At 46.9% G+C, this 26,626-nt stretch overlaps 1 protein-coding gene across 3 annotated transcripts in view; it reads left to right on the top strand.

Annotated features, from left to right (window-relative positions):
- Positions 1-4,450: 4,450 nt before the first annotated feature.
- The window catches only part of LOC131669119 (lachesin-like), a 58,257-nt gene continuing 36,081 nt past the window's right edge, over positions 4,451-26,626 (top strand). For 2 of the 3 annotated variants that reach the window (XM_058943759.1, XM_058943758.1), the window contains exon 1: positions 4,656-4,875. In XM_058943759.1, the coding sequence (XP_058799742.1) occupies positions 4,732-4,875 (144 nt within the window). In that variant the 5' untranslated portion in view covers positions 4,656-4,731. The other variant, XM_058943760.1, reaches the window with a different exon arrangement.

Raw genomic sequence — 26,626 nt, 5'->3', positions numbered from 1 at the left:
GAGGGTGTGGAGCGAAGGTGGGGGGGGGGGGGCAGGAATTAGGTAGATTTACCAGCGTAAACACACGTAGGCATATTGAAATGTTGTCGTCAATCGCGGCCGATCTCCGCGCGTTGCGTTGCCGAGGAGAAAGAGCAAATAGCGAAGCAGCAGCAGCAGCAACAGCAGCAAGAGACAGAGGGAGAGCGCGCAATATAAAGTGCGTAGCTCGCAGGCTGTTTGCACGCCCTTTTCAGGCCTTTGACTGGATACGCCGCGACAAACAGTGGCGGCAGCCAACGCGCGCGCGCGCGCGCAAAAGCCGTTGCGCTCTTTGTCTCGCAGATTCGTGTCGCAACACGCGCACCCGCGCGCGTCCAGGCATCGGCCGACCAATTCCATCGACTGTCCTCAACAACTCCATTCATATGGTGAATTAATTTCGCGATTCTCGTTCGATTCATCTAGCCTTTTAATTATTTATATTTCGCTTTGTCCCGACTGTTCTGCTCTGTCTTTCGTCCTCGCGCCAACGCCATAACTTCGTCATTCAATTACTTTCATTCAGCGCATTGTTTAAATTCTTCCGATACTTTTTCTTTCGCGCGGCCAGCGCTGCAGTAGCGCGCGAGGATGGCGGCGGAGCTGCCTTTTTAATTTCCTGAGTTACGCTAACGGACAGCAGGATCACAGGAAAAGTTGACCGCGGTGTGGCGCGAAAAGGTGGCCGCGCACCGCCGCACCCCGACTCGCCGTTTGCACTTCCTTTTGCGATACTCGTTAACTTGCCAGCCAGCTATGAAACCTGAGCGTGCCACAAAGAGGCTGATGCAGTTCGAGTTTCGCTGTTAAACGTTTATTTTCCTTCTGGACGCGAGTCGAAGGCAAGTCTCTTTGTATTCTTCGAAGCGAAGGAAACACAGCTAGCAGATGAGATTTTCAAAGTGACAAGGGTATGTACCGTCTTACGTCTTCTTATAAATGGAATAAGATTATGGGTGCCGTAGTCACAGTTGCGGTTTATGCAAGCAAATGTGTCGTGAGATATAACAAAAACAACGATATGTAAATGCAGCAACCGAGGACGCAAAAAGAATACGGAATGGAAATGAGATTTTGCATGAGTTTAGCCAAGTAATAAGAGTGGCTGCGCGCCAAAATTAAAAAGTAGAATGAAAAAGAAAGGTACACGCCTCGAGTTTCCGAAACATTGTCATATTTTTTCCGAACGCAAAAGACTCCTTGATGAAACCTCAAGTACGTGAGAGAAATAGGATGGGAGGAAGGTAAAGAGAGTAGGGGAAGCCTTTCAAGTCCCGTGGCTTCGGCATAACCGTACTTTACGTATAGCACAGGCGTACGTGGTGACGGCGCTCAACCCAATTACGCTTGATGGCATTTTCGCGCGCGGCCCGCTTTCGCGAAGCGAGAGAGCAAAGGCGCAAAAAGAACGAGAGGGTGAGACTGCTGCTGGTTACTCCTTGAGAGAGAGAGAGAGAGAGAGAGAGAGAGAGGGAGAGAGCTGCGATTGTTTCCTCGACTTCTCGCACCTGCGGATTCCCCCGTCCGCCTTTATCGAAAAGCGCCTCGAGGCCAAATGCCAGGTCCCCTATAATTTTCCGTGGCACTCTTAAGCGAAACTCTCCCGGCGCGGCGATCGGCTCTGGCAAGCGAGTATTTGTTTTGTTCGAGGGATCGAGGCAATCGAGTCGTCGACTTCGTGCTCTCTCTCTCTCTCTCTCTTTCTCTCCCTTCATTCACTTAGCGTCGCACCCACTTAAGACACTGAAACAGAGCTCGATGTGCACTGGATATTGGCAAACAATTGGAAAGAACTCGCCTCCGGCTGGATGTTGCTCTTTATCGATCTTCCCTTTCTTTTCCCCCAATGCTTCGTGCGAGCACTCGTCGAAACGGGAGAACCCTAAAGCAATGCGGGTCACACTCAATTAATTAAAACAATTCTCGACTTTGGCAAATTCCCGACAAGGATTTATGAATATTGCCGGCTAGGAAAATAAAACATCTACGCTTTGTACAACGTTTTCAATGCAAATACCCATCTTTGAAACGCGTGTAAATATTCGTATAATGGTATTCGTTTTGCAGGATGTTACGGCGATGAAAAGAGAGAAAAAGAAAAAAAAATCCACCGATGAAGAAGCCTCCCAGACAAAGACACTGCTACGCTCGTGAAAAGCTAATTGGCTGCGCGAAAAAACCGACAAACGGACAAATATTCATTCGAGAGCCTTGAAAAGAAATCATATAAAAAGCGCGATCTTTCAATTGTACTCGACACTGTGAGAGTATCGCACCGACAGGAGAAAACTATCTCGCCAATAGTCTGGCGCACAATTATACGAAGAAGCCGTCTCGCTCTCTGAGCGTCCATTGTTCAATAATAGCGGAAAGAGTCGGAAAAGACGCGAGCCGCTCATCTTCCGGCGAGGGAGGCGGCAACTTGCAAATGCACAATCATAAAGAGGCAGAAGTGCGTGCATTTGGAGCGAAATATTTTCCTCCTCTATTTCTTTTCGCGGGTCTTTTCGTCCTTTTCACCGTTACACTCGCTGAAAGCCGAGGGCGTGAGCCGGCAAGCGTCCAAAGTCTTAAGAAGAGAGTCTGCAGCGAACGCGTGGAGAAATGAATTTTCAGCGTCGCGAGGTATCCCGCGTCCAATGACGACGGCACTTCGAGCGAGCGACTCCACAAGTTGTTTCATTGGGCGGATGATGCGCGAGCTTGCGCAACAGTTTTGTTAGTGACGCGGGCTTACGCTATCGCTACGTATTTCGCTGTGCGAGAATATCCGCTGCGGGTACCGTCAAATTGGCAGAATTCTCTTGGGAGCTGTAAAAAGCTTACAATGGGCAAACCGAAGAGTAGGGCGAGTGTGCGAGAAAACCGACACGTAGACCAGCTGTAATTGATTGATGCCTTGTCGTGACTTGGCGTCAATCGCGTAGCCGAGCGATTGCGCCTGGAATCAAATATGCAAAGCAGCGCTGCAGTCCAGTATATTTCTCGAGAACCGATTTTTCGTGCGGATGAAGCTTTCGACAACGAAAAACCATCTTTCAGAGTGGAAAAAAATGTTGGGCAACAACAATCTCGCGAAATTGCCAATTAAAGAACGCGGTAAAAAATAATGAATTCTTAGGATGCAACGTCGTGCAAAGCATAACAGACCATTGGATAAGCCAAGGAAACAGAAAAAATAGGCGGCATAAAAGAAAGAAAACAAAAGCGCGAGGAATCTCTCCGGCCAGAAATCCAGGCAACGGTGTAGGAGGGTGAAAAGAAGCGCTTAAAAAGTATAGCAAGGGAAGGCCCTCATAAAGCCAGTCAACACACACAGAGAAGCAGAAGGAGGAAGAAGAAAAAGGAAAGAATCACGGCGAGAAAGACACACCACAAGTCTTCATTTATATCCGAGGCGTCATTGCAGTGGCTTGGGCTAGGCGTGCGCTGACAGTGTAGGACGAAAGTAAGAAAGCGAGACGGGAGAAAAAGAAGGCCACGGCGAAGAGGAAGCGAGGAGGCCAGTCAAATAAAACTGGGCGCGCAGCCGGAGAAAACAATGCCGCGAGATAGCATTCTTTACTTTTCGCCGATAGCTTCCGATGTCGATCGAAGAGAATCAGCGTTAGAGCGAGAGAGACGGGCATAAGCCTATCCCCTTTCCCGCCTTGGAGAAATATTAGTGGTAATGGCCACGGCGCTGCGCTGAGGGGAAAGCCGCGCTCGCGCAAAGAGCATCGTTGGCAAGGATAATACCGCTGTTTGCGCTTTTATGCGGAATCCTTCAACTTCCTCTCCTTATGACTTCATGAAAACAAAAGCTTTTTTTATGGTGTTCCTTGATGTGACTTTGATGGCCGCGCGCGCTTCTTCAAGAATACGCACACACGCAGCCTCGAGCTCGAGCTCGCAGCTCGGTTTCGCTGATAAGTTTGGGCTCGTCTGCATGTAAACAACGTCAAACAGAATGGGACCAGCCAATGCTGTAATTCAAAAGAGCCTCGAACAGTGGTTGGAACGGCGCTATACCAAAGTGGAAGGCAAAACGACAGCTTTCATGGAAATAGCTTGCCACGGTCATCAAAGTTCAATATCAATTCCTATAACTTCGGCCCGTACGAACGAAAAAAGGGAGAGAGAGAGATGAAACAATCGTCGAAACTCAAACGCCACTTTGATCTCCATCGCGCGGAGGAGCGATCACCCTTCCCTCTGTCTCTCCTTCTCCAGCAGTGCATCAGTAGAACGATGGAAAGCAATAAGCGTAAAAAGCAAGCAAGCAAGCAAGCAAGCAGTATACGGTGGAGGGATACGCCGGGGCTGGCGAGGGTGAGTGGAGGGGAGCGCGCGGCGGGGATGCAGCGTGCGCGCGGCGCCGGGACAAAGACGGCCGAAAGCTAGCGCGCGCCGATTGTGAGCGAGCCAACAGTCGCGAGGCAGCGCGACAACCTACTGCCGATGCGCTCGCGCGCTCCCCGCTGGTCCTTGTCCTCGCTCTCGAGACACTCGTACTCCGCGATTGGCTGCGCGACGCCGCGACGTCAGCCGTCGTTTCACGCGAGTGCGCGCAAACGCTGAAGCAACGATAACCCAATAAGCCCAGCGAAGCTCTCGGACCGAAGCCTCTCGTCGCTGGTAAGTTTCTGGCTTGATCAACGCTTTCGACGAGGCTGTGCGTTCCGGCTGTTCACCGGCTGCCGCGCGAGCGCGGGCACGTGCGCTGCTCGAATGCCGCAGTACCCAGCGAATAATAATCAACGATCGGAAACAAAGCTCGCGGGCCAAACGAACGGCGCGAAAGCGAGCGAGAGGGCAAAAGGTTTATCGAGCTACCGCGATTTCACTTATCGCTCTCGTTATTCGCGTGGAAAGGTAAGTAGCGAGTGAGCACTTACCAGCCCCTCATCTGTTCTTCAAAAGTTCTTTCATGACCGTATACTTCACGTACAAAAGCTCTCTCTGTCACTCTGTCTCTCTCTCTCTCTCTCTCTCGCGGATGAATTGACGAGAGGGCCCCGCGGCCAAAGAGGGGGAGAGCGAGAGAGAACCTGTTGATGAAGGTGTCGAGTCTCGCTCTTTCTCTCTCTCTCTCTCTCGTACTTCGGACCCTCCTTCAGCTCTATTCTCTCTCGCACACTTTCGCACGGCCTCGACGACAAGAGTAATTAATAAAATCTCGCTTTGCCAGCACAGCCGCAGAAAAGAATTGAAGAGAGAGAGAGAGCCATGCGATTTTTCGCTTGCCGACTGGCTGCTCATTTCGTTAGTCGTGCAAGCGCGCACCGCTGCTCCTTATTTATCGCCGCGCATTCTTCTCTCCCTGGAAAACTCGAGCTTCACGGGCTTTTACATCAGTTTTCTGCTCTTAAATATAGAACCTCTTACCCTCGTGTATTAAAAGCCACTTATTCTTGTCTTTCTATATTAGTTATTTGTTGCTCGCTACTCGCAGTGATCAATCATCATTCCTCACTGCGTTCACCTTGGCAAATGCGAAAGTTCATGAAAAAGTGATATTTTCAAAGATAGTTTGATCAGCACAAAGGAAAATGCAAAGCAGTTTGTTGTCTGGCTTTATTTGATTGAGTGAAACATAGAGACGGTGCCGTTTGTTGCGTAAAGTGTTTTTCGCGACAACAAAAAATAGAAAGAAAAAAAGACAAGATTTTCATGAAAATAGGAAACAAAGTGAAAAATACAAAGCGAGTAAGTTTTCAATTTCTCGGCAAAAACTCGCTCGCTATCAAGCCGAAAGTGACTGTCGGGGCTTTCCGAGGCGCGTGCGGCAATGACAATTCATATTCCGTAAAAGAGCCCGCTTGTCTTTTTTATTTCGGCCGACAAAAGCTTGCGACGAAAGGCCAGACGTACACACGGCGACGAGCCGCGCTATGTAACCGTATTTCCGACTTTTTCCTTGGGCAAATTTGCGAACCGCAGCTGCATGCTGTCGATAAACTGTGGTGGCAACAGGTATATGATCCTTTCCTAGCTCGAGCGAACCCGCGAGAATCGAGAAATGCAGTGACGTACGCTTAATCGACGAGCCTGATCGATAAGCTCGCAAATTTCCTTTTTGCCTTTCCTGTCCTTTTTCCTTCTTTTATTTCTCGACGATCCTCGGAAGCATTAGATTGAAATGTTCGTGCCTGACTTGTTAGGGTTATCTCTACCTATTTTTGTTCTTTTTTATTTTATTGGATATCATTTTTTAAAAGTTACAAGAATGCGCGCTCGAAGTGAACTGGGCCATTAAAAAAGAAAAGGAAGGGAACAACAACAAGAAACTCGTAGTCGCTGTATTTGCAAAGGAAAGAGTACTTAATTAAAAGCAGCTGTAGTAATTACCGAGGTAGTATTTTTTAACGGTCTAATTTCTCGTTTTAAAATGATCGCCACGTTAAATAGAGGCACGGAATCGCATCGTCCGCAAAATCTCCCTCGCGCCCGAGCGTACAGCCGTCGAGAGCAAGAGAGAGAGAGAGAGAGAGCGAACCGGAGAATTTAATCTAGAGAAGTATTTCAAGACATTCCGGCAACAATGAGAAAATGTTTTCACCCACATTTAACGTAACAACTCGTAAAGTTCCTAACCCGCGGGCGAAATAAAATAAACGCGGATTCCACTTGAGCGTTGCGATGCATTTTTTTCCAGCAGTGCCAACCGAAAATAAAACAATCGAGGATCAGAGTCCGCCAGTGGCAGCGATCGAGAGCCGTCCCTTTCTTCCCAAGCACGCGAACCAGCTGGTTTAATTTACTTTGGGTTATATTCATTTTACGGCGGTAAATTAAATATTCACAGGCGACGGCAAAATGGAATGGGACGAAACGCGATCAGTCGGACAGCAACTATGCGCGAGCCTGCATGTGTGCGAGTCTACATCTGCGCTTCGGAGATTTGCGCAGGAGCGCGGAGAGCCATAGCGCTGGCGGGATAATTGTTTCGCGCGAATGGTACGTTTATAGCGCCAAGGTTCCCTCGTTGGCACAAGAGCGTCGTCCTCGCCGAGCGCGCGATGGCTCGACCATCGATACGCCCGCCAACATTGCTGCACCGCGTCGTCCTGGCATTACGCTTTTGCGCACTCCCCGTACACCTCTCGCTCTCGCTCGGCTTGCCTCCAATTTCCAGGGTGTTTTCGGGATGATTAATTAGCTGGCTCGTGAGCTTTTCGTACCGGCAAACTCCCCGTTCTGACGCGTATCGAAGGACAGTGTCACGGAATAAATCTGCTTCACAGAGTCGACGATAAAGATTTATGAAAATTGTGTCGTCAGTCTCCGTTTGTCAACGTCAAAAGTTATCAAGTTTCGCCACTCGATTTGAAGTATGTGTCGCGTGTGAATTTTCTTTTACCTCTGAACGACAGTGGAATTGACGTTTTCGTTAACAGCTATTGACACACATTTAAAACGTACAGCGGCGATGAAATGATTAGAATTATCATTATAGGAATTGATATAATCAGTCGCACGAAATTGGCAATTAAACGAAAAACATAAAAGTTTGGATAATCGCCAGATCAACTCTGGAGAATAAGTGTGTTGCAAAAACAATTATGCACGACTGTAAAAACGGCTTACCGCGAGCAAGTTAGCGAAAAAAAAATAATGGGATGCGAATAAAATTCCGGACTACAGTGTTGTCTAAAAATCAGCGCGAGAATAATCCGCGAGGTTTTTTTTTCGCCAACACGTATAAGCGGCGCGCAGCTGACGCCCATGAATCCTCCTCGACTATACTGCACCTCTTTAAAAACAGCTCTACGCGTCGGAGGTGCTAGGACCATCCTTTTTTTCTTTTTTTCTCTTTTTTCACTATTAAAAAAAAGAGCTTCCACGGGGTGCGGTCGAAAAATTTATTCATGCTCGCGCGAAGCGTAATTAAGAAGCGCGAAGCGCGCGAATGGCGACCGAGGAGAAGTGGGGAAATCGAGCCGCGTTTGCCTAAGCACGCGGACCGCGCGAGCGCGAGCAATGGTAAAAAGCGCAGTCGATCTACATATTCATTTGTTGGGAGGAGGGCCTTTTGCATATTTGCGCTGGGAGCAGGTGCTCCAACGGCGCTCAGTGGGCCCGACGTGCAAAGCAAAGTTAGCCTCTTTCTCAGAGGCGCGGGGGGCGAGCGAGCTTCTTGCTGGATGATTGCCAATGAATGCTTAAGCGACTGCTCCCCTCCCCCTCCCGCCCCCAACCCCTCAAGAGCGAAGAGTGGGCGACCTGTTGATGCCCGGCTGACGTACGACGCGCACAAAGGGTCAGCACGGGCGCGAGCTCGCCGTTCGGGCCGCGCCTCTCTCGTTCTTTCCCTTTGTCGTCGGGCGCACTGCGACGCACGCATTACCCTCCGTCGCGCCGCGCGCAAAAAGCTTTCGACCCTGCCTTATTCGATTTTTCCAAGAGCTTAGTCTCCGCGCGAAGCTTTTTAGTGTTGTTCGCGCGTAATTGCTTTACGCTCGGAACTGGCGAGCGCGGTCCCAAGCACGTTGGCTTGACGCTCGCTCCGCGCTGCCGCCTCGCACGGCCCCGACGAATTTACCGAACGCTCGTACGTGCCGCGTCGCGCGGCTTTTTCCGCGATGGCACGCGCGAGCTGCTGGGCTTTCACGGGAAAAAAGAGCTCGCGCCTCGAGCCGCGCTTTGCAAGCAATTCCAATGGGCAGCACGACGACGACTACGACGTCAGGATGCTTCGAGACTTCTCGCGCCCCGTCGGCGTTACCCGACGGTAACAACAACGAACGACAAATCGATTTCATTGTACTGCCTCTCGCGCCGATGCTCGTTCTCGCACGCGCAGGCCATCGTTCGCTCTTTAGATTTTCCTTATTCGGGCGGCCGAGTTTGTTAAATGTTATTCAGGCGCCGCTTCGCGGCTTACCGTTTGTCTGGCTGCGAAGCACCACGGGCAAAATGACTTCGTACTGTTATCGCGATGCGAAAATAGACAAAGCCAGAGCATTTGTTCCGATAACAAACACGATCTCCGTGTAAATCCCGTTATTTTACGAATGAAAACGAGCTACGCTCAATCCGATTGGCTTTTCTCTCTCTCTCTCTCTCGCTCTCTCGCCCTCTGTCTATCTTTCCGCGGCTGTTTGTGTATCCGTGCTCGCGAGGTAAAAGCCGCCGACAGGAAATAACGATCGACCCTCGTCGTGGCGATGCAGCTATCAGATCTCTCGCCGAGCACTTGTCATTTCCTTCGACTCGACTGTAAGAACGCTATAAATCGCCGTTGCACTCGCTCTCGCGGTGTCGACGACAACAGCCACTCGGATGCCAATCCTCTCGATAACGACCGAGCGCGCATTAACGGCGCAGCTCTCCGCGCAATGCCTATCTTTTTCCCAGCGATTTACCCGCCGGCCCCGTTCCTACTTGGACGTGCTGCTTCACTGAGCACTCCGCCTCGTATAAGGCATTGTCTGAATTAAGCTGGACTTTAATGACGGCCCAGGCGGCCGTCCTGGCTGCTACTGCTGTTTCTGCCGCTGTCGGTCCGCCGATTTAATTGCGTGCTTCCGTTCGTTTATTATCGCGCTTTAGCCTCCGTATAAACTTGCTTTTAAACACCAATGTCTTCATTATGATTCTCTTAATTACTCCGCCTTCTCTGCGGCTGCTTTACGTTTAACCTATTCCTCTGAATTTTTCGCGATTCAATAACTAAATAATTAATTAACAGAGATTAATTTGGGCACACCCCGCCATCGGCTGTCGACCATTCAGAAAAAAAGAGTCCTCTGATGCAAGCAGTCTCTTTTAATTAAATCTTGTTCGCGCTTCGAATGCGCGACCGCGACCGAATTAAAATCAGCCGCGAAACTGTCAAACCCGCGATAAATAATCCGATGAGGTCGTGGCTGTCGAACAGGACCTCGCTGGACGTCATAATCCGCAATTTCCAAAAGCCAAGCCATTAGCGCGGCGCGCGCTCCGTAGACGTGTGCGCGTTGCATCAAAAACTGTGATTCCCGGAATACGGATATTCCGGCACTCGGAGGCGCGGCCGCGGAAAAATCTGCACGCAGGTACGCGTCGCGCGGAAAATCCCAAGCGGCGCGACGCTTATCGCCCCGATAAACGCGAGGCGTGCAGCACGCGGAAAAGAGTCGCGGCGCCGAAAGTTCAGCCGGAAGAGCGCTGGCCGGGCCTCGTTTATCCGGCGGCGTGGCGCACGGGAATGCCTCATAAATTGTTCCATGTGCACTGCATTAGAGAGTATAACAGCGAACGCGTTGCCACGTGGGTATTTATTGCGATAGGTTTCGCCAGCGCGCTGCGAGCCAAGCAAGCGATTTATGCTCGAGTTTTTCTATTTTTTTTTTTTTTTTTTTTTTTTCTTTTCTTTTTTTAAATCCGCCAACGCCACGCGAATTTCCGTGCGTCGGCAAGCTGCTCCGCTGCGCTGCCGCCCATATTCCCTTTTTTCCAGGCTGTCAACGGCGAGCTTTTGTTTGTTAATCCTGGCGCAAAGTGCCAGGCGGGTATTCCTTGAAAAATTGCGAGATTTGAGGGCGCGCGGAGCGACAGCTCCGGGCGATCGAGCGATCGCTTCTGTCGTCGGCTTTTATGGACTGTTTTATAGCCAGAGCGAGTTTGTGGCCCCGCGCGTACGTGTCGCGCGAGTTATTGTTGGCCGCTGCGTGCGCTAGTCAATCTAGCGTTAGTTTTCTTGTTTTTCTAATTTCCTTTATCACGCATGGCTCGCGCGCGTTGATTTCTTTGCTTGACGGCGAGACGATTTAATTCATCACGTGTCCGGCAACATTTACCGACACAATATCCGATGACGTAATTGCCGATATGTCACGTCAAAGTGTATATCTTGTACTGATTCCCCTACCCCTTCCGATGTACGATATTACCGTGTATTCTCTTTTGCATTATCACGTCAATGAGTAAGATTCAAAGGAGAAACGGACACGTCCCTCGCAGCGACAAAACTCAATGGTAGACTTTGCAAAGCTGATTATTCAACAAAGCAACATTCGATCCGCAGAGCGGGAGAAAGAGCGTCGGTCTCGCTTAACGAATGAAGCGTAACTAATCCGTCAATTTAGAGTCTATCTCTCGATAAAAGTGTGTCGCGATACGCAGCGCTGATCGCGCGGCTTGTAGATCTCTCGATTTGACGGGGCAGCGAGCGCGCGTGCCGTCAATGCGGTATCACTGCGACAGACTCGCCCTGTGGTAATTAATGAGTGCCAGTCCGGTATATATACATATACATATATATTTATACACGTATATGCGCGCTTGAATGTCAGAGCCGAGGCAATAAGTCAAAAGCGCGCGTGCGACGATACGTACGCGCAATCTGGCAAACGTCAAAATTGCGGCCTTGCGAGCGCGCGAATCCTCTTCTCGTTTTCAACCAAGAGTCCGTGGATTTATCAAATGTTACTGTTGGCCGAACGATCAAGGTAATATATATTCTCGTTAAAATTTTTGGATGTTCGGGACTTTATCAATTGTACTTCGTGTCTCCGCAGTTCATTATCCATTAAGATCCATTTGCAACCCAGCTGTCATCAAAGCTCGCTTAAAAAAAATTCCGCGGAAGCCTTTGAAAAGTCGCGGACATTTATCCGATATTTTCTGAAAGTCGACAATTTGGAGAATCCATATTTCAAACTTTCTAACGTCATAACGATAAATTATATTAAAGAAAGAAAGAATAGAAAGTTACCGAAAAATAGCGTGAAAATTGAATGGATTACGTTGTAACACGCAGCTTTTGAGCAACGCTTTAATCGAGAACGTCACGCGAGCCGACGAGGAAACCAAATCTCTAATAATCGGTGGGTCGAGCAATGTAACGCAAGTACGCCCCAACCGTCGCTGAAATTCTCAGCAAACTCACCCGTCGCGCGCAAAAGATCATCGTCCGTTGAAAAAAAAAAAAAAAAAACAAGCTGGCTCTGGCTTGTTTTTCGGCGCGAGTGCGCGTGCACACGCGTAGGTAGCGAGTGGCTGCTCAATGAGCCGAGACAATGGTCGGCAGGCACCCCTGCTGACTCTTTTTTTGTCGCGCGCGTGCACACTACTCGCCGATCGATTCTCACATCTGTGGCTATTATCGGCAAAGAGCTCTTTCGCGCTGTCGCTCTTGAGGTCTGTGGGTTCGCGAGGCCGAATTTCGAACGTCGACACTCGAGAAAAGGCAGACTGCAGTGTTTTTGCGTCACCACTCTGGTCTCTCTCTCTCAAACGAGAGCGGCAAAATTGTCGCTATTAGGCCTCCCTCCTAAGTATAATGCTACGACGATCGTCTTGCCCTCGTATTCTCAAGAAAAGAAGACTACGTCGTTGTGAACTACTTTTGGAGAAAGTCCGTCTATGTATACAATAAAAGTCTGCCAGTTGTATTATTCATTCTGAATCGGTCGCATCGTCCATATTTTCTTTGATGTAGCTCCGGTAATCCGTCGATCGAGTTCAGTAGCTGAATCAGCGGGTATTTTTGACAAAGTACAATCTCAATCCAATCCAATGACAGAACGAGGAAAAAGAAAAGAGTTAAAAAAGCTAAACATTTCAGAGGAGGGCTGGCGTCTGACGTAGTCGCTGAAAATGAGAACCCGCATACTCGAAATATCCCCCACCTCCCCAATCCCAAATAATCTCGAAAGAGTAATTGAGATTAGAGTCGGCGGGGACAATGGCTTGCGTCACACCCGCGTAATAAACAGAGGAGTCAGAAAGGAGGTTGCATTCAGCGCGAGACAGCGACAGTCGCGCACGCTCGTAGCAGCTTTTCGGTTTGCACACGCACGTAACTCGACTGGAGCGCGGCCCTCGATTGGAAGTAGAAGGGCGACGGCAAAAGCGAGCAGCAGTAGCCCTCGCATTGAGAACTCTCCGCTTTGCTGAGTTCGCGATCGTCGTACTTTCATCGGATTGAAAGGAGGAGAGCAAAAATGGAGCGCGGAGCTTCCACGATTTTCTCCTCGGGCGAGTAAACGCGCGTGGAGAGATAATTATTTGAAGCGGCCAATTGCGTGCGTAAGCGAGCGACACGTAAGCAGTGAGCAATAGCTGACACGGTTTTTAGAGTGTTGCGGCAATGCGCGAGAGCGGAGCAAGAGAGACAGAGAGTAGAGTAGAGTAGAGAAAGGAAGCCTCAGGCTTTCAGTTTAAGTGGCGCTACGTGCAAGCTTTTATTCTGTTACGGAGTTGGCGCATTTTTTTGCATTAATACTTATGGAAATTCGTTTGCCAACTAGAATTTCATTATAACGGCACAGAGAGGCAGACGGGCAGAAAGAAGGAGAGAAAAAAAAAGGGAAGAAAAAAGACGCGGCAAAACGAAGGTCGCGCGCGCGGATGATGGGCGAAGAATGAAAGACATCCGAGAACGAATAAAACGTCCGGTTGGGAAGGAAGCGAGCGTATATGGAGATATAACGTTCCCGGAATTTCCGACCTTGTGCGCACAGTCTCGACGCGCCCTGCTCAACTCCGGCATTTCGATAACCCTATTCTTTTTCCGCGAAAGCGTACGCGCCAGCTCTAGCCAAACCTCCCGATCTTTATTTCGCGTAACGAGATCAAACACTCCATGAAATTCACTTGACGTCGCTCGTAATTCAGGGTAAGCCATTAGACGCAAAAGAAAAATAACATCTCCTTCGCTTTCGCGTTTATCACGGCCTGCCCTCCCCTCGTCTAAGCTCTCTCCGTCGCCACTATATCATCGTCCGTCGAACGCGAAGTCAAACAAAAAATTCTCATCCCGGCCCATCGGCACGTATATAATCCGCTAATCGTGGTCTAATTTAAAAGTTGCCCTACTCGCACATCGTTACCTACCTTAAGACCCCCTCCCCCCTCCCGGCTCATTTCGCGCCCCATTGATCGTCGAATATCTCTCACTCTCCTTGAGTTTTAGTGTCGCTGGCGGGAACTTTGTAATCGCTTTATAAATTATGCGCGCGCGAGCCTTGACGACGTCGATCCTTCGAGATGAGAATTACGTCGTCGTCATCTCTGATCCTCTTCTGCAAACTTACGAGCTTCCGTTCCGTTATCATTGTTGCAAAACACAAATTGCAAATAAATTAAACAACTTTCACCGCGTCCTTTCCTAATCGTTCTCATTAAACTCTAATCCTACGAGTCTCTCTCTCTCTCTGTCTGTATCTCAACTCGTGTGTTATATACGAAAGCACAGTAGTACACTTAAAGTTCGAAATCCAAAGGCTAATAACATCGTGATCCCTCATTTGAATGAAACTAATTTCACTTCGCGGTAGCACGCGCTGCTGCATGGATGATACGGCTCGTAAAAATCACGTCGCGCCGTATCAGAAGTTGAACCGCTGCCGTCGACGCTCGACAAACAGCGCAAATCACGTGTACGCGTGTAGTACGTAAGAGGAAACCGAAGAAAAAGAAGTCAGAGGCAGAGACATGAAATCAGTTTAGTTGTAGTGGAGTCGCTGCGAGTTGAAAATTGCATTGCGCGCCTGCTCGCGCGCTGCTTCGCCCCGCGTGGGACACGAGAGACTCTCCGAAAAGACTTTCGCGTCGCAATTTTAACTAAGGAAACGAAATCCAAGCGAGAGTGACTTGGACAGGGAGGAATATTAGAGATGAAATTAAACTAGGACTCTTCGGGAAAGTTGGCCTCGCTTGCTGCTGCTGCTGATGTTGCTAAATTGAATGAAAGTGAGATGAAACGATAGAAAACGATATAGAGTAGCTGTATGTATCGCCGCTCGCGACACTTTCCCCATTTTCCTGCAGGTACTTTCTTTTCATCCGAATTTGAAAATTATTTTCAATCGAGTACACTTCATTCAAGCCCATTTTCAGCTTGAATCGCAGGATCGTGTGAGCCGTATAAAACGATACTCTACGAAATAACTTCGTCATGCAAGCCATCGGCATCACGGCAAACTCATTCCGGTGGCCGACACGATGTAGTGACTCAAACAAAAGAGAAAGCAGAAAGAGTCGACTGCTCCAGCTATGCAGTCTTTAGAATGAATCATTTTGTTTAACGGACGGGTGCACCCGTCGCTCACACGAGGCGTACGTAAGAAAAAGGATGGAATGCCCGGCGACCAAGCCAAGCTAAAGCCCGCCTCCCTCCCTGCCACGTCAATTCGATCGTCCGAAATTGTTTCGCGTCGCGCAGCTATGCGATAAAAAAAAATCCGGTGAACTTCTCACCCTCTCCCTTGAAATCGAATTTTCGCAGAGAGGCTAAAGTGAATAATCTGCGGTAATTGGAAAAAAAATGTCGAGTACCCCGAATAAATCATGGCATTCCACGGAGACAGAAAAAATTCGACGCGGATATCCTCGCGAGGCGAACTGCTGTCGTCTGTTGTCGACGGGAAAAAAATAAAATCTTCAATTAGCTCTCCCGTCGAATCGAAAACGACATTCTCGGTTGGGCGTGTAATTAGGTGATAGCAACGACTTGAGGACTCTGATTAATTTCAATTATTAGACTCTTCGCGGAGGTGGGATATTAACTTGGAATTTTTAATAGTTCCGGCAAGTTTTCGCCTGGCAGAGAGAGAGAGAGAGGGAGAGGAGGGTGAACTGGTGCGATGACGAAGTGTGCGCGCTCATCATTAGGCCCGAGCTATTACTTCTCAACCGTATACGTACACTCAGCCCGTCGGCTGTTTACAATTATGGGCTAATCGCTAATTGCCAACGCGTAAAACCGGCACGACTGCGCGCAATCGAACGGTCGTCATTAATTACAGCGAGCACCCTCCGCGTCATTCGTTCTCCCTCACAAGCGACGTTACCGCTTGAGAAAAGCGCACAAACGGATTTCCGCGCGTGCATTGTTACGCTCGCGCGGTGGCAACACCCGTCGCCGGGCGTGCAAAGAAAAAGACGTTATAACGCGCGAAAATGCAAACATTAACGGGGCGAGCGGGACTGACGCAGTAACAACGAGTGGCGAGCAATAATCGGACCGCGGCCGCGATTAATTGCCAAGCGCGGCTTTACGGGCAAACTTTCGTATAGACGATTTGGAAAGGCTCATTACGCCAAGGACGAAAAGAAAGATGAAGCGGAAGACGAAGGAACGAAAAGAATGTGGCTCTCGATATAAAAGGTATACGGGTATTGGGCAAAGGGCGCAGGACAAAGGTGCTCGTAAAACCTTGGCGCTATTTTTCTACGCACCACATTTACGTGGGATAAAGAAAGTCTGCCGAGAACATTCCCGAAATTAGTTCGCCTCGGCTTGTACGCTTCTATTTCCTCGCCGCGATACGTCGGCATCGAGGCTTGCTCCTCTGTTCCTTTTTTCATCTTTTCGCGCACCTATTACATTTCTCGTGCGATTACTTTCATATCCATCTGTCCTCGGTTAGATTCGTCTGCATTGCAAAATTGAACGAGTGAAGGGCAGAGCAGTGGTGCTTGCAGGGTCACGAAGCAAATGTCGAGGCACAGATGTACAGATAGAGAGAAGGTAACAGGTCGGATGCTCGGCAGTCCGTCATACGACGTATCTCACCGAGCGAGAGAGCTACGCTACAAGTCCTGAATATGCATATATTCGGAGTCCGCGTAATACGTCGTCGTCCCAGCATCTGCCTTGCTCTCTCTCTCTCTCTCTCTTTCCCTTTTGCTCGAGTTCGTCGATGGACGTACGTCCGCACGCACGTGAATCCAAATCGAAAGGGGCTCCAGCTGGAATTCCGTTTATACAACTCCACTCTGATTTCTTATTTGACCACTATTGCGGATAAAAAGTGTAATAATTTACTTTGATAAACGACGAGTGGTGGCATGAGTTTTATTCTGATTTTTAATCGAGTGCGGCTATTATAGCTATTCGACTTGACAAATAGTCTCTGGGTTATATCGCTATGATCATTCCAGCAAACTTTCCGCGGATACTATTAATATATGTCACTTGTCACAACATAATTCTTGGAGAATAAATCTTTCCAGTAAGATATCGTGGCAATATGAAAAAAGACACGTTATTACGCCCATTATGGACCAACCATGCACTCTGTCACTGCCTTATTATATTTTATCGATTTAAACTACAGAAACTTCGTGCGATCGCCAAAAAATCGATGTAATCGACATTTCGAGTATTTGCTTGCTCAAATGTACACAGGTAACGATTTTTTTTTTTTTTTTTTTTTTTTTTTTTTTTATTGAGCTTTCTCAACTCCTTTTGGAGTTATTTAGCTATAAGTTTACATTGTTTTTTGATCTGTACAAGTAGGATACATTGTAGATATAGATGAAAGTTTTGCGGTGGAAAGATTTTACATATTATACATGTAGGTTACAATTTTTGAGAAACGTATACAATATATTACAAACTTCTGTTTTGGGATCATAGATTAGACAGCGGATATTCAGAGGTAGTTGAAGCCTGTGTTTTTTTAGTTGGTTAACAAGTTTTTTCCTTTGATTGTCAAGTAATGGGCATTGCCACACAATGTGGTCAATGTCTTGCAGATCGTGTCCGCATGAGCAACAGGCGGAGGAAGCCAAGTTTACTCGTGCTAAAGAGGCAGCTAAATTATAATGGTTAGCTCTCAGGCGATTTATTGTGACGATGGTGTCGCGGTTTAGATTCTTTTTGTGGAACCATGGTTGATTTTCCTCTGTGCCAAAGTAGTCAAAGTATTCTCTGCCTTTGTGCGTACTAAGTGATATATTTCTAATCTTGGTATTTTCAGATGCTTCTGTTTTGAATATCTGACGCAAGTCGGAGTAGGGAATATGAGCGTATTTTGAGTGTGGTTTGCTAGTTGCATTTTTCGCTGCCTCGTCTGCTGATTCATTCCCACAGATTCCAATGTGAGAGGGGATCCATATAAGCTGAACAGTGCTTCCGTTTGGGGAAGATTCTTTGAATCCATAAACTTTCTTTTTGATTTGCAGGAGGTAATTGTTTGTTTTAATGTCAAATATTGTGGAATTTAGTTTATGTAGAACGCTTAGGGAATCTGTGAAAACGAGAATGTTTCTGTTTGTATTTTCGAGCGCAAGATCGAGTGCATCGTTTAGGGCAATAGATTCAGCTGTGAATATGGAGGCTAGTTCGCAAACGCTGCGGTCAATCGTGAATTGCAATGCCGGGCATATACATGCTGTGCCAACCGACTGGGCTCCTGTTACTTTGCTACCGTCTGTGTAGACGGCTATAGCGTTGTTTTTTGTTACATAATTTTCTATGACACGATTTGGAAAATGATTAATTTTTACAGTTTTTCCAAGTTCTAGATTTACATTTATGCTTTCGATTAGTGTATCGTAATTGTGCATGTAAATGTTGAATTTTTTGTCAGTTTTAATATGTTTTCTGAGAGGGATCACAATGCTAATACCTTTGGCTAGAAGGCTCTTTCTTTTATGTTTGTTGAATTTTGCATGAAATCGGATGATTGATTTAGTTACAGGTAGGCTTTTGTTGGTAATCACTTTTGACAGATATGTTGAGCACAAGTATACTCCCCTGTCGTACAGATATGGAAGTTTTGATTCTTGTGTTAGGACGTTGGTCGGGGTGGAGATCCTGTAGCCAAATGCATATCTTATGGCCAAGTATTGTATTCGTTCGAGGCTTTCCAATTGTGACTTTCTACGAGGAAAATATACAAAGTTGGCGTAGTCTACTATCGGTCGTATGTAGCTTTTGTAGAGCGTTATCAAAGTACTTGGATCTGCACCCCACCAGGTTCCTCTCAGGAATTTCAGTATATTCATTACACGTAGACATTTTTTTTTAACATTTGAAATATGTTCTTTGAAAGACAGTGTGTAGTCTAGCGTTAGACCTAGGTAGCGAGCGCACGCTGTAGACTTTATGTGTGAGTTATCAATCTTAATTTCGCTTTCGCCAGGAAGGATACCCAACTTGTTAAAGTGAATAAAGGTTGTCTTTTCAGGGGAGAGTTCAAGTCCAATATTATCTAGATTTGTTTTTATAATTTGTACAAATTTTTCGGTGGTGGATAGACCTGCTTCTGCGGATTTTTTTTTGACAATAATGGCTAGGTCGTCTGCAAATTTTGAAATAACCGCGCCTTTGGGTAAATTTTTGAGGGCCAGGCTTATATAAATAATAAATAATAAAGGACTCAACACTCCTCCTTGAGGGACGCCTTTGTATACATATCTAAATTCGTTGCCGAGAGTGTCTGCATAAATTATTCTTTCGTACATAAGAAATTTGACAAATTCAATTAGATTCGAGGGACAGTTCAGGTCTGCTAAGACTTGTAAAAGAATTTCGCAATTTACGTTGTCGAAAGCTGATTTAATGTCCAAGAAAACTGCAAACACGTGTTGTTTTTCTTTAAAACCTTCCTCGATGATGAGTTTTAAATTCGCGAGGTTGTCAGTACACGATTGGCCCTTCCGGAATCCGGATTGGGCAGTTGGCAAAAGGTCATTACTTTCAAGATACCACTGTAGTCGATTTTTTATGAGGGTTTCGAACAGTTTACACGTACAGGAGGAGAGGGCTATTGGTCTGTAATTGGTTCCGTCAGATTTTTTAATGAAGTGAATGTATTGTTTTTTCCATTCGTTAGGATAGTCGTTAGATGCGTACATCTCATTAAATATGTCTAAGAGTATCAGTTTGTAATTAGTTGGTACAGTTTGGAGAATTTCGTAATCGATGCCATCCATGCCAGGGGAGGAATTATTTTTTTTCGGGTCGAGGGCCGCATTAAACTCGGAATACTGAAACGATTTACTTAGAAATTCGTTGATATTGCTGGGTGGGTGAAAATCTGGGTTAATGGGGGCCCATGGAGGAGCGACTTTGTTTAAGGCTTCTTTTATTTTTTTTTCCGCGTCAAAGTTAAAATCATTATGACGAATTTTTGTCCATTTATTTTTAAGAACTTTAATTTTGTTCCAAACATATGATTTGTTAGTCGTGAGGTTGAGTGTTTTAACAAAAAGTTTGAAGCTCTCTCTTTTTTTTGATTTGAGGGTCTTTTTGGTTATCGTGACTTGTTTTTTATAATTTATGTAGTCTTTCGTTTTATGTGTAAATTGCCATTTTTTATGAGCGGCTTTACGTAACCGTAGGGCTTTGTCGCATTCTGCGTCCCACCATGTTACCGGGTTTTTTATTTTACGATGTGGTTTTGGTAATTTTCTTTTAGGCGTGTTCAATTTTATAGTATTTGTGATTACTTTCATAAAAATTTGGTATTTTTCGCTAGGCAATGCATCACAGAATTCAGGTTCGTAAAATGTGGAGAAATTTTCTTTGAGCATTTCTTGTACTTTCGGCCAGCAGGTTCGGATAGAATTTACTTTGAAAGATTTTTTCTCGTAGGCACTTTTAGTTGCGTCTATATTTACAATGACGGGGAAATGATCAGAGCCGCGTGAATCATCGAGAACGGTGGTATCAATAGTATGAGCTATATTACATGAAGAAAAAATTAGGTCTATGTTAGATTTATTACCATTTGAAGGATTTATACGTGTTTGCGTTTTCGTGTTAAGAATTAAAAGATCTTTTTTATCGATCGCACTGTATAATTTTTTACCATGAGAGTCTTCTCCAGAACAGTTCCATTGTCGGTGGTGAGCGTTGAAGTCGCCGACGAGAAGAGAGTAGCTGTTGTTTTCTACGTTGTTTACGACTGCGTCCCAATCCTCTTGAAGTAGAGTGTTCCTGGGGGGTCTGTAGCAGGCAATGATGTCTAATTGCGGAGTGACATTGGTTATTTTAACGCCACAGATTTCGATTTTACCGTTCGCATCATTAAGAGGATTTAGTTCAATCGCGTTAAGTCCACTTCTTAGGGCGATTAAGATTCCGCCGCCAGCAGTTTCCGTTCTGTCTTTCCTTAATATTTGAAACCCCGGTATGTTGAAATTTTGATAGTCTGTAGTGAGCCACGTTTCGACACAGATAAAGATATCAATATTTACGAGAAGAAGGGGAAGTTCTTCAATACGTTTTAGAATGCTACGTGCATTCCAAAACGCGATTTTTAGTTGTTTTTTACTTGTCGTTTTTATTTATCTTAATAGTCCGACTCTTGAGGTGAGTCTGTAAGTTCTTCAGATGGTAGTGACAATTTTTTCTTTATGCGCGTTAGCCTAGATTTGAGATTACTGTTTGAGAGCTGAGGATAGATCATGTCAATTGTATCTATGAGTCCTTTTATATCATGAGTGAATTCTTTTGCGATGTTATTAATTTTAGGCTGGCCACGACATTTTTCAAGGAACAATTTCATTTGGTCAAAGTTAATAGTTAGCTCTTGTCCGTCCAAAGCTTCTTTGGCTGGAGCTAATGCTGTTTCAATACTGACCGTTTCGTTGCTCTTTTTAGTTTTTTTGTGCTCGGGTTTTTTGAAAGTATTCTGGGCCGCAATTTCTTGAAGAGTTGGCATAGAATTTTCTGGAGGAGTTGTTTGAGTGCCTGAAGTTGCGTCGGAGGTAATAGAGGAAGGTGGGGGCCGCTTCTGACCACGTATTTGATTTTCTATGTCCATTTGCTGCTCGCTATGAGAATCGTGAAGGATATGTTGATTTTGAGCTAGCTCGGCGTTTTCTTGATTTCTAGCGTTGTTGATGGTTGTGTTGTTAGCTTGTGTTAGTGAGGCATGCGGGCATACTTTAGCTATGTGGCCGTACTGTTTACAAACAAAGCAGTGGGCTGATTCGGTGCTTAGATATACCCAGTATTGAGTTTCTTCATAGGTGATTTGTAGCGATTGTGGTAGCAGGTGCTCATCTTCCTCTTTGATGTATACTTGGCGTCTGAAAGAGAGAATATGTGATCGTCCTGGTTTATTTAGTCCTGCTCTGATGTTGTTCATTTGGGATACTATTGTAATGCCTTTATTTTTTAAGGCTTCAATGAAAACTTCGTTCGGTATTACTGGGCAAGCATTGGATAGGACCACCCTTTTGTTCTTTTCTAGTAGTGGGCGAATTTTGAGGGTAAAATCTTTGACTTGGACCATTTTGTTAGTTAGCTTTTCAACAAGAGCGTTATCACTTAAGTAGGTGCACACACGATTTCCAGAGATCTTTGAGATGTATTTAATGTAGGAGGCGTCTATAAGGGCTTCGAGACCGTCGATGTAGTCTTCTATGGTACAGCCTTCAATGGAATCTATAACAATAGCTTGGTCTTTTTTTGGCATTATTGAACTGGAAGTGACCTTTGCGTAGGATTGATGAACTTGGGTTTTACTAGCACTTTGGGTTTCTTGGTTCGAGGGCTCACCGCTTTGGGTGGCCATTTTCGGTTTTGGCTGCAACCGCAGTCAAGAACCAGAAAAGAATTTCACAGCGGTAAACTATTCGCGGACTTGTTCTGAGTTAGCTTACTGTTCCAGCAGAGGTGGAGAATGTTTATGTTTACATCGGAAAACACGTCTGCTCGCTACGGCTGCTCGAACGCGACTCCACAGGTAACGATTAATCGCCAAAAAGTTAGATTATACCAGGTGTTTTATCAGCTTTTCTTGGCATTTCTCAATATCGCAGCAATGTATTAATATTGCAGGCTGGATTACTGCCGAGCCGATGGAAAAAACGAGGAAGGAGAGTCGCTCTGGGCGGCAAACGCACAACAATTAGCCCCATCCAGAAGCCCTCACGCGCAGGGGTAATGCTCGCGGACGTGGCGTGGCTGCTGACACATATTCGTCTCTCTTTATTTGTACACGGTCAGCGTGCCGAAACGCGTGCGCACGCTACAACAGTGGGTCGGCTCGCTGGCAAATGCGCGTTCTGTCGCACTCTAATCTGCCGCGGCATTCGAGATTTACGACTCTGCGTGTGCGCCCCCTCCGCCTAATTCATGGACCTTTTTCGGAATTCAACCTCGTGAGAGAGGGAAAATGCATGTGTGTGCGCGAAAGAGGAGGTTTCTAATTACCCACTCGACGACCTCTCACGGACGCGCGCGTGGTTGTCGCGCCAAAATCAGTTTTACAGGCCGCGCTCGAATGCGCTCGATCGCTGCTTTCATCTCGCCGCGTCAAAGAGGGCGAACACGCAAAGGGCTTCTGCAGTGCGCGAGTCCGCTTTTTGTTTTGTTTTTTTTTCTTTTTTTTCGGACGGCTGCTGCGGATTTGCGTGTTTCGTTTGGAAGAGGGCAGAGTGTCGCGGCCGCGCCGAGCGCTGCGGTTAAATGAGCATTATTGCCGTTTCCGTGCCCTTTGAATATGCTAAATTTCAAGTGGAGCAGCAGAGGGAATTTCATTTGTAGCGCCGAGTAAGGCTGCGTTTCAACTGGCTGCGCTTTGCATATCAAATCGAGTCGGCCAATGAATTCAGAAAGTATGCCCGGCTGTCGGCGACACATAGTTGCTTAATTTTCCTCCGCTCGTTTGGTTTTTTTTTTCTTTTCTTTTTATATTTTTTTTGTCCCAGCGCATTTCAGTTGCGACCCAACGCTCGAAATATTCGAAAGTTTTTGCCCGCTGCTATGATGTTTTTATTAGACGTTATTCTATCTCCGCTGGACATAGAGAGAGAGAGAGAGAGAGAGAGAGAGAGAGAGAGAGAGAGAAAAAATGAATAATCCAATTATTCAAACGAGAGTTCCTCAAAGTGTACTGATTTTTGTTGTTTTCAAACGCTCGCCGAATGCATTGGGCGGCTTTATTTACAGCCTGTCTAGACCTCAACTTTGAGCGAGTCTCGCTTTGAAAATAAATAGGACTAAATCGGATAGGAAAAGTTTCTCCCTGTTTTTTCAACAGTGGACACGTAGATCAGGCATTACCATTTCATCGATCCAAGTTACGAGAGCCACGCGTCGATCCGCGATCGTCGTACCGGAAAATCCAGCGAACAATCGTTATGTCAATTAGCGAACGCGTGGCACAGGCACACAAAGAGAATCTTAACCTCGATTCAACGGCAATATTTGACATCCGAGTTACGCGGAGCAGAACTGACGCGAGCGCGCGCTATCGCAAAGACAAACAATTGAGAGCAGCGCGCGAGGCAGAATGGATTCATCCGCAAATGGGCCGCTTAATAAATAGCATCTCACTGCCTCGGAGCTATCAATTTCATGATTAACTGCGCGAGCTAAGGCACCCTCGCCTGGCCGCCTGCACGGCTCATTGTCTTGCGATGCCGGTGACCGTGACGGACTGCCGAGCATTGCCACTTACAGCTACGTTGACGTTCCCGGCGATGTATCATTTTTTTAATCTTCCGCGGGCAATTTCGCCAGCGCAAATTCAATGCTGCAATCAGTGTCGAGAGACCACCGCAGTTACACACACACATACACACAGACACACACACACACACACACACACACACACACACGCGCGCCTACACGCGCGCTCGCGCGAGGACTTGGCTTGATTCGATTTGCCGTTTACTTAGGCTGATTGGGGTCTGGGGCGTTAGACAAATCGAAGATTTCATTAGGTCTCGTGCCAGAGCGGCAGCGTACCTTCGTCTCTTCCCTTCTCGCGGCTTTGTTCACCTTTTGGCTTCTTTCCGCGCGGATTACGCTTAATGAAATTGGGTCGGTCCTCATTCGAACTCCTCTCTGTCGTTTTCTGCCTCTCGTGCGAGAATTGGCCCGGCCTCAAGCGAACCGCGCCGTAACGATCGGTCGAAACAAAAGCAAGCCCGCGCGTATAATCTGCCCAAGACATCGGGCGCGCAACGGCATCGATCACGGCCGGGGATCAAATTCACATCCGATTTGCCGATGAAAGGATGTGTCAAGCCCCGAGTCACGCGTCAAAGGCTCTTTAAATTATGGACGTCACGCTGCTGCTGCTCGCATCCCGGATGCGAGGTGAAAGCTTCGGGCGGCGAGAGGTGGGCGCTCGGCGCGCAAATCACGCTCGCCTGTATCTGATACGCCTAATTGATTTTGTTATCGTGAATTTGTTATAATTTGTGTGCCGGAATAGCGCGCGCAACGCTCAAACTCGGCGCATTACGGGTACGCGCTTTGACTTCGTCCAACGCAATCTTTCCATTGAATTACGTGTTTCGAATCGACAAATCGAAACTGCGACACCGCGCTGCGTTACTTTTGCAGCGCGGTGATCGATTCGATCGCAAATACCACGCCATGCTCGACCTATCGATTTGACATGACGCCATCCCGGTCGATCGTGCAAGACATTGCATTTTCCACTTCGAGCGTAGAATTTCAAATAAATCTTGGGCAGTTGATGCACTCCCTTTCGCGCGACGAATGATTCTCAGTTCAAGTGAAAGAGATAACCGATTCTCATCGCAGGATTTGGTCTTTCTATTTTGCCACGGACACGCGCCTAGTTGAAACGTTCAATTACTTGAAATTCTAGTGAAAACGGAGCTGCCAGCTCTTGTCGATTCCGGGAAAAAAAAACCCAATGAAACGGAGTAACAGCGGAATACGCTCAAAGATTTTAACGAGAAGTAAATAACGAGAAGAAATTCTGGAGCATTTCGAAGTCGCGTAATCCGCCGGAAACCTAGTAGTCGCATATTCAAAACGAGCATTGGAGAGTGACGCGGTAAAGCGATCGAAAGCTCTGCCGCTCGGCAGCGAAATGAGCAATCGCGAAAAGAATAATCCTCGCGCAAAGAAGGAGCGAGCGGCCGCTCGCGGATGAAAGGATAAGAGACTCCGTGCGTGAAACTTTAATTGGAGGATTAAGACGTTCCGCGGATATACAGTTGGTTAAGACGTAAGCCATGCAGCCAACTAAGTATTTGCTCGCGCTAAAGTAGGTTGGAGCGAGCGAGCGAGCGAGAGACAGAGCTGACTCGAGTTATCTCTCAAAGATTTTCATTGTAATTTACTAATCGAAGTCGAGAGAGCAGGGGGCTACGACGCGTATGACGCAGTTGATATGCACGCGATCGAGCGAGAACGGGAATCGAGCAAAAGGAATGGATTAATCGCTGGCTTGGCCCGAGTTGATCAGGCGATAGAGCTAAGTAATTCCCTTTCGGCGATCGATCACAGTAGAGAGAGAGAGAGAGAGAGGAAGCTCTCTGGGATTTGCTTTTGTAACTGCAAGAAGCGCGCTCAGCTCGATCGGCCCATTAACGCGCCAATCGTTTTGCTAGAGCCTCGAGGGCCTCGTTGAGGCTTCTTTGATTTGTTACCTTTACACTCGATTTCACTACGATAATCTCACTCTTGCGCTCTCTTAGCCTTTCTCTCCTGTACTTTTATTTAGCTTCGTTCCGCGTTCTTTAAGTTTTTCGCTAAACCAGACGTTAAAATTCAATTCGCATCGCAAACAAATCGCCTTTTTGGACAATTCTCAGTGAAAATCTCTTTCGAGCGCGTCCAACTTGTCACCAAGGGCGTTTCCTCTCCTAGAGTTCAGAACGCCAACTGGAAAAGCAAAATGTAGCCTTCGACAGAGGTTTAACGGCTGCACCTACAACTATACTTAGGCTATAAAGCAAAACGACGCTACGTGTACGCGGAGAGCTTATTGAGCCACACTCAATGTAGACGATACTGTGAGCAATATTTTTCCGTGAGCCACGCTGCGACTAGATTAGCAGAATAACGACACAATTCGAGCGAAAGTATTTTCAGGCGCATAAAACACTAGGACGACAGCCGCGGATTAGCCAAACTGCAACGCGATTACGCTGCTTGATTGTCCACTCTCTCTCTCTACTCTGC

This window comes from Phymastichus coffea, unplaced genomic scaffold, assembly GCF_024137745.1.
Source record: "Phymastichus coffea isolate CEN01 unplaced genomic scaffold, Cenicafe_Pcof_1.1 PCOF00087, whole genome shotgun sequence".
In the NCBI taxonomy this organism is placed as follows: domain Eukaryota; kingdom Metazoa; phylum Arthropoda; class Insecta; order Hymenoptera; family Eulophidae; genus Phymastichus; species Phymastichus coffea.
Note: the sequence above shows the minus strand (reverse complement) of the source record. Positions and strands in the feature narration are given on the sequence as shown.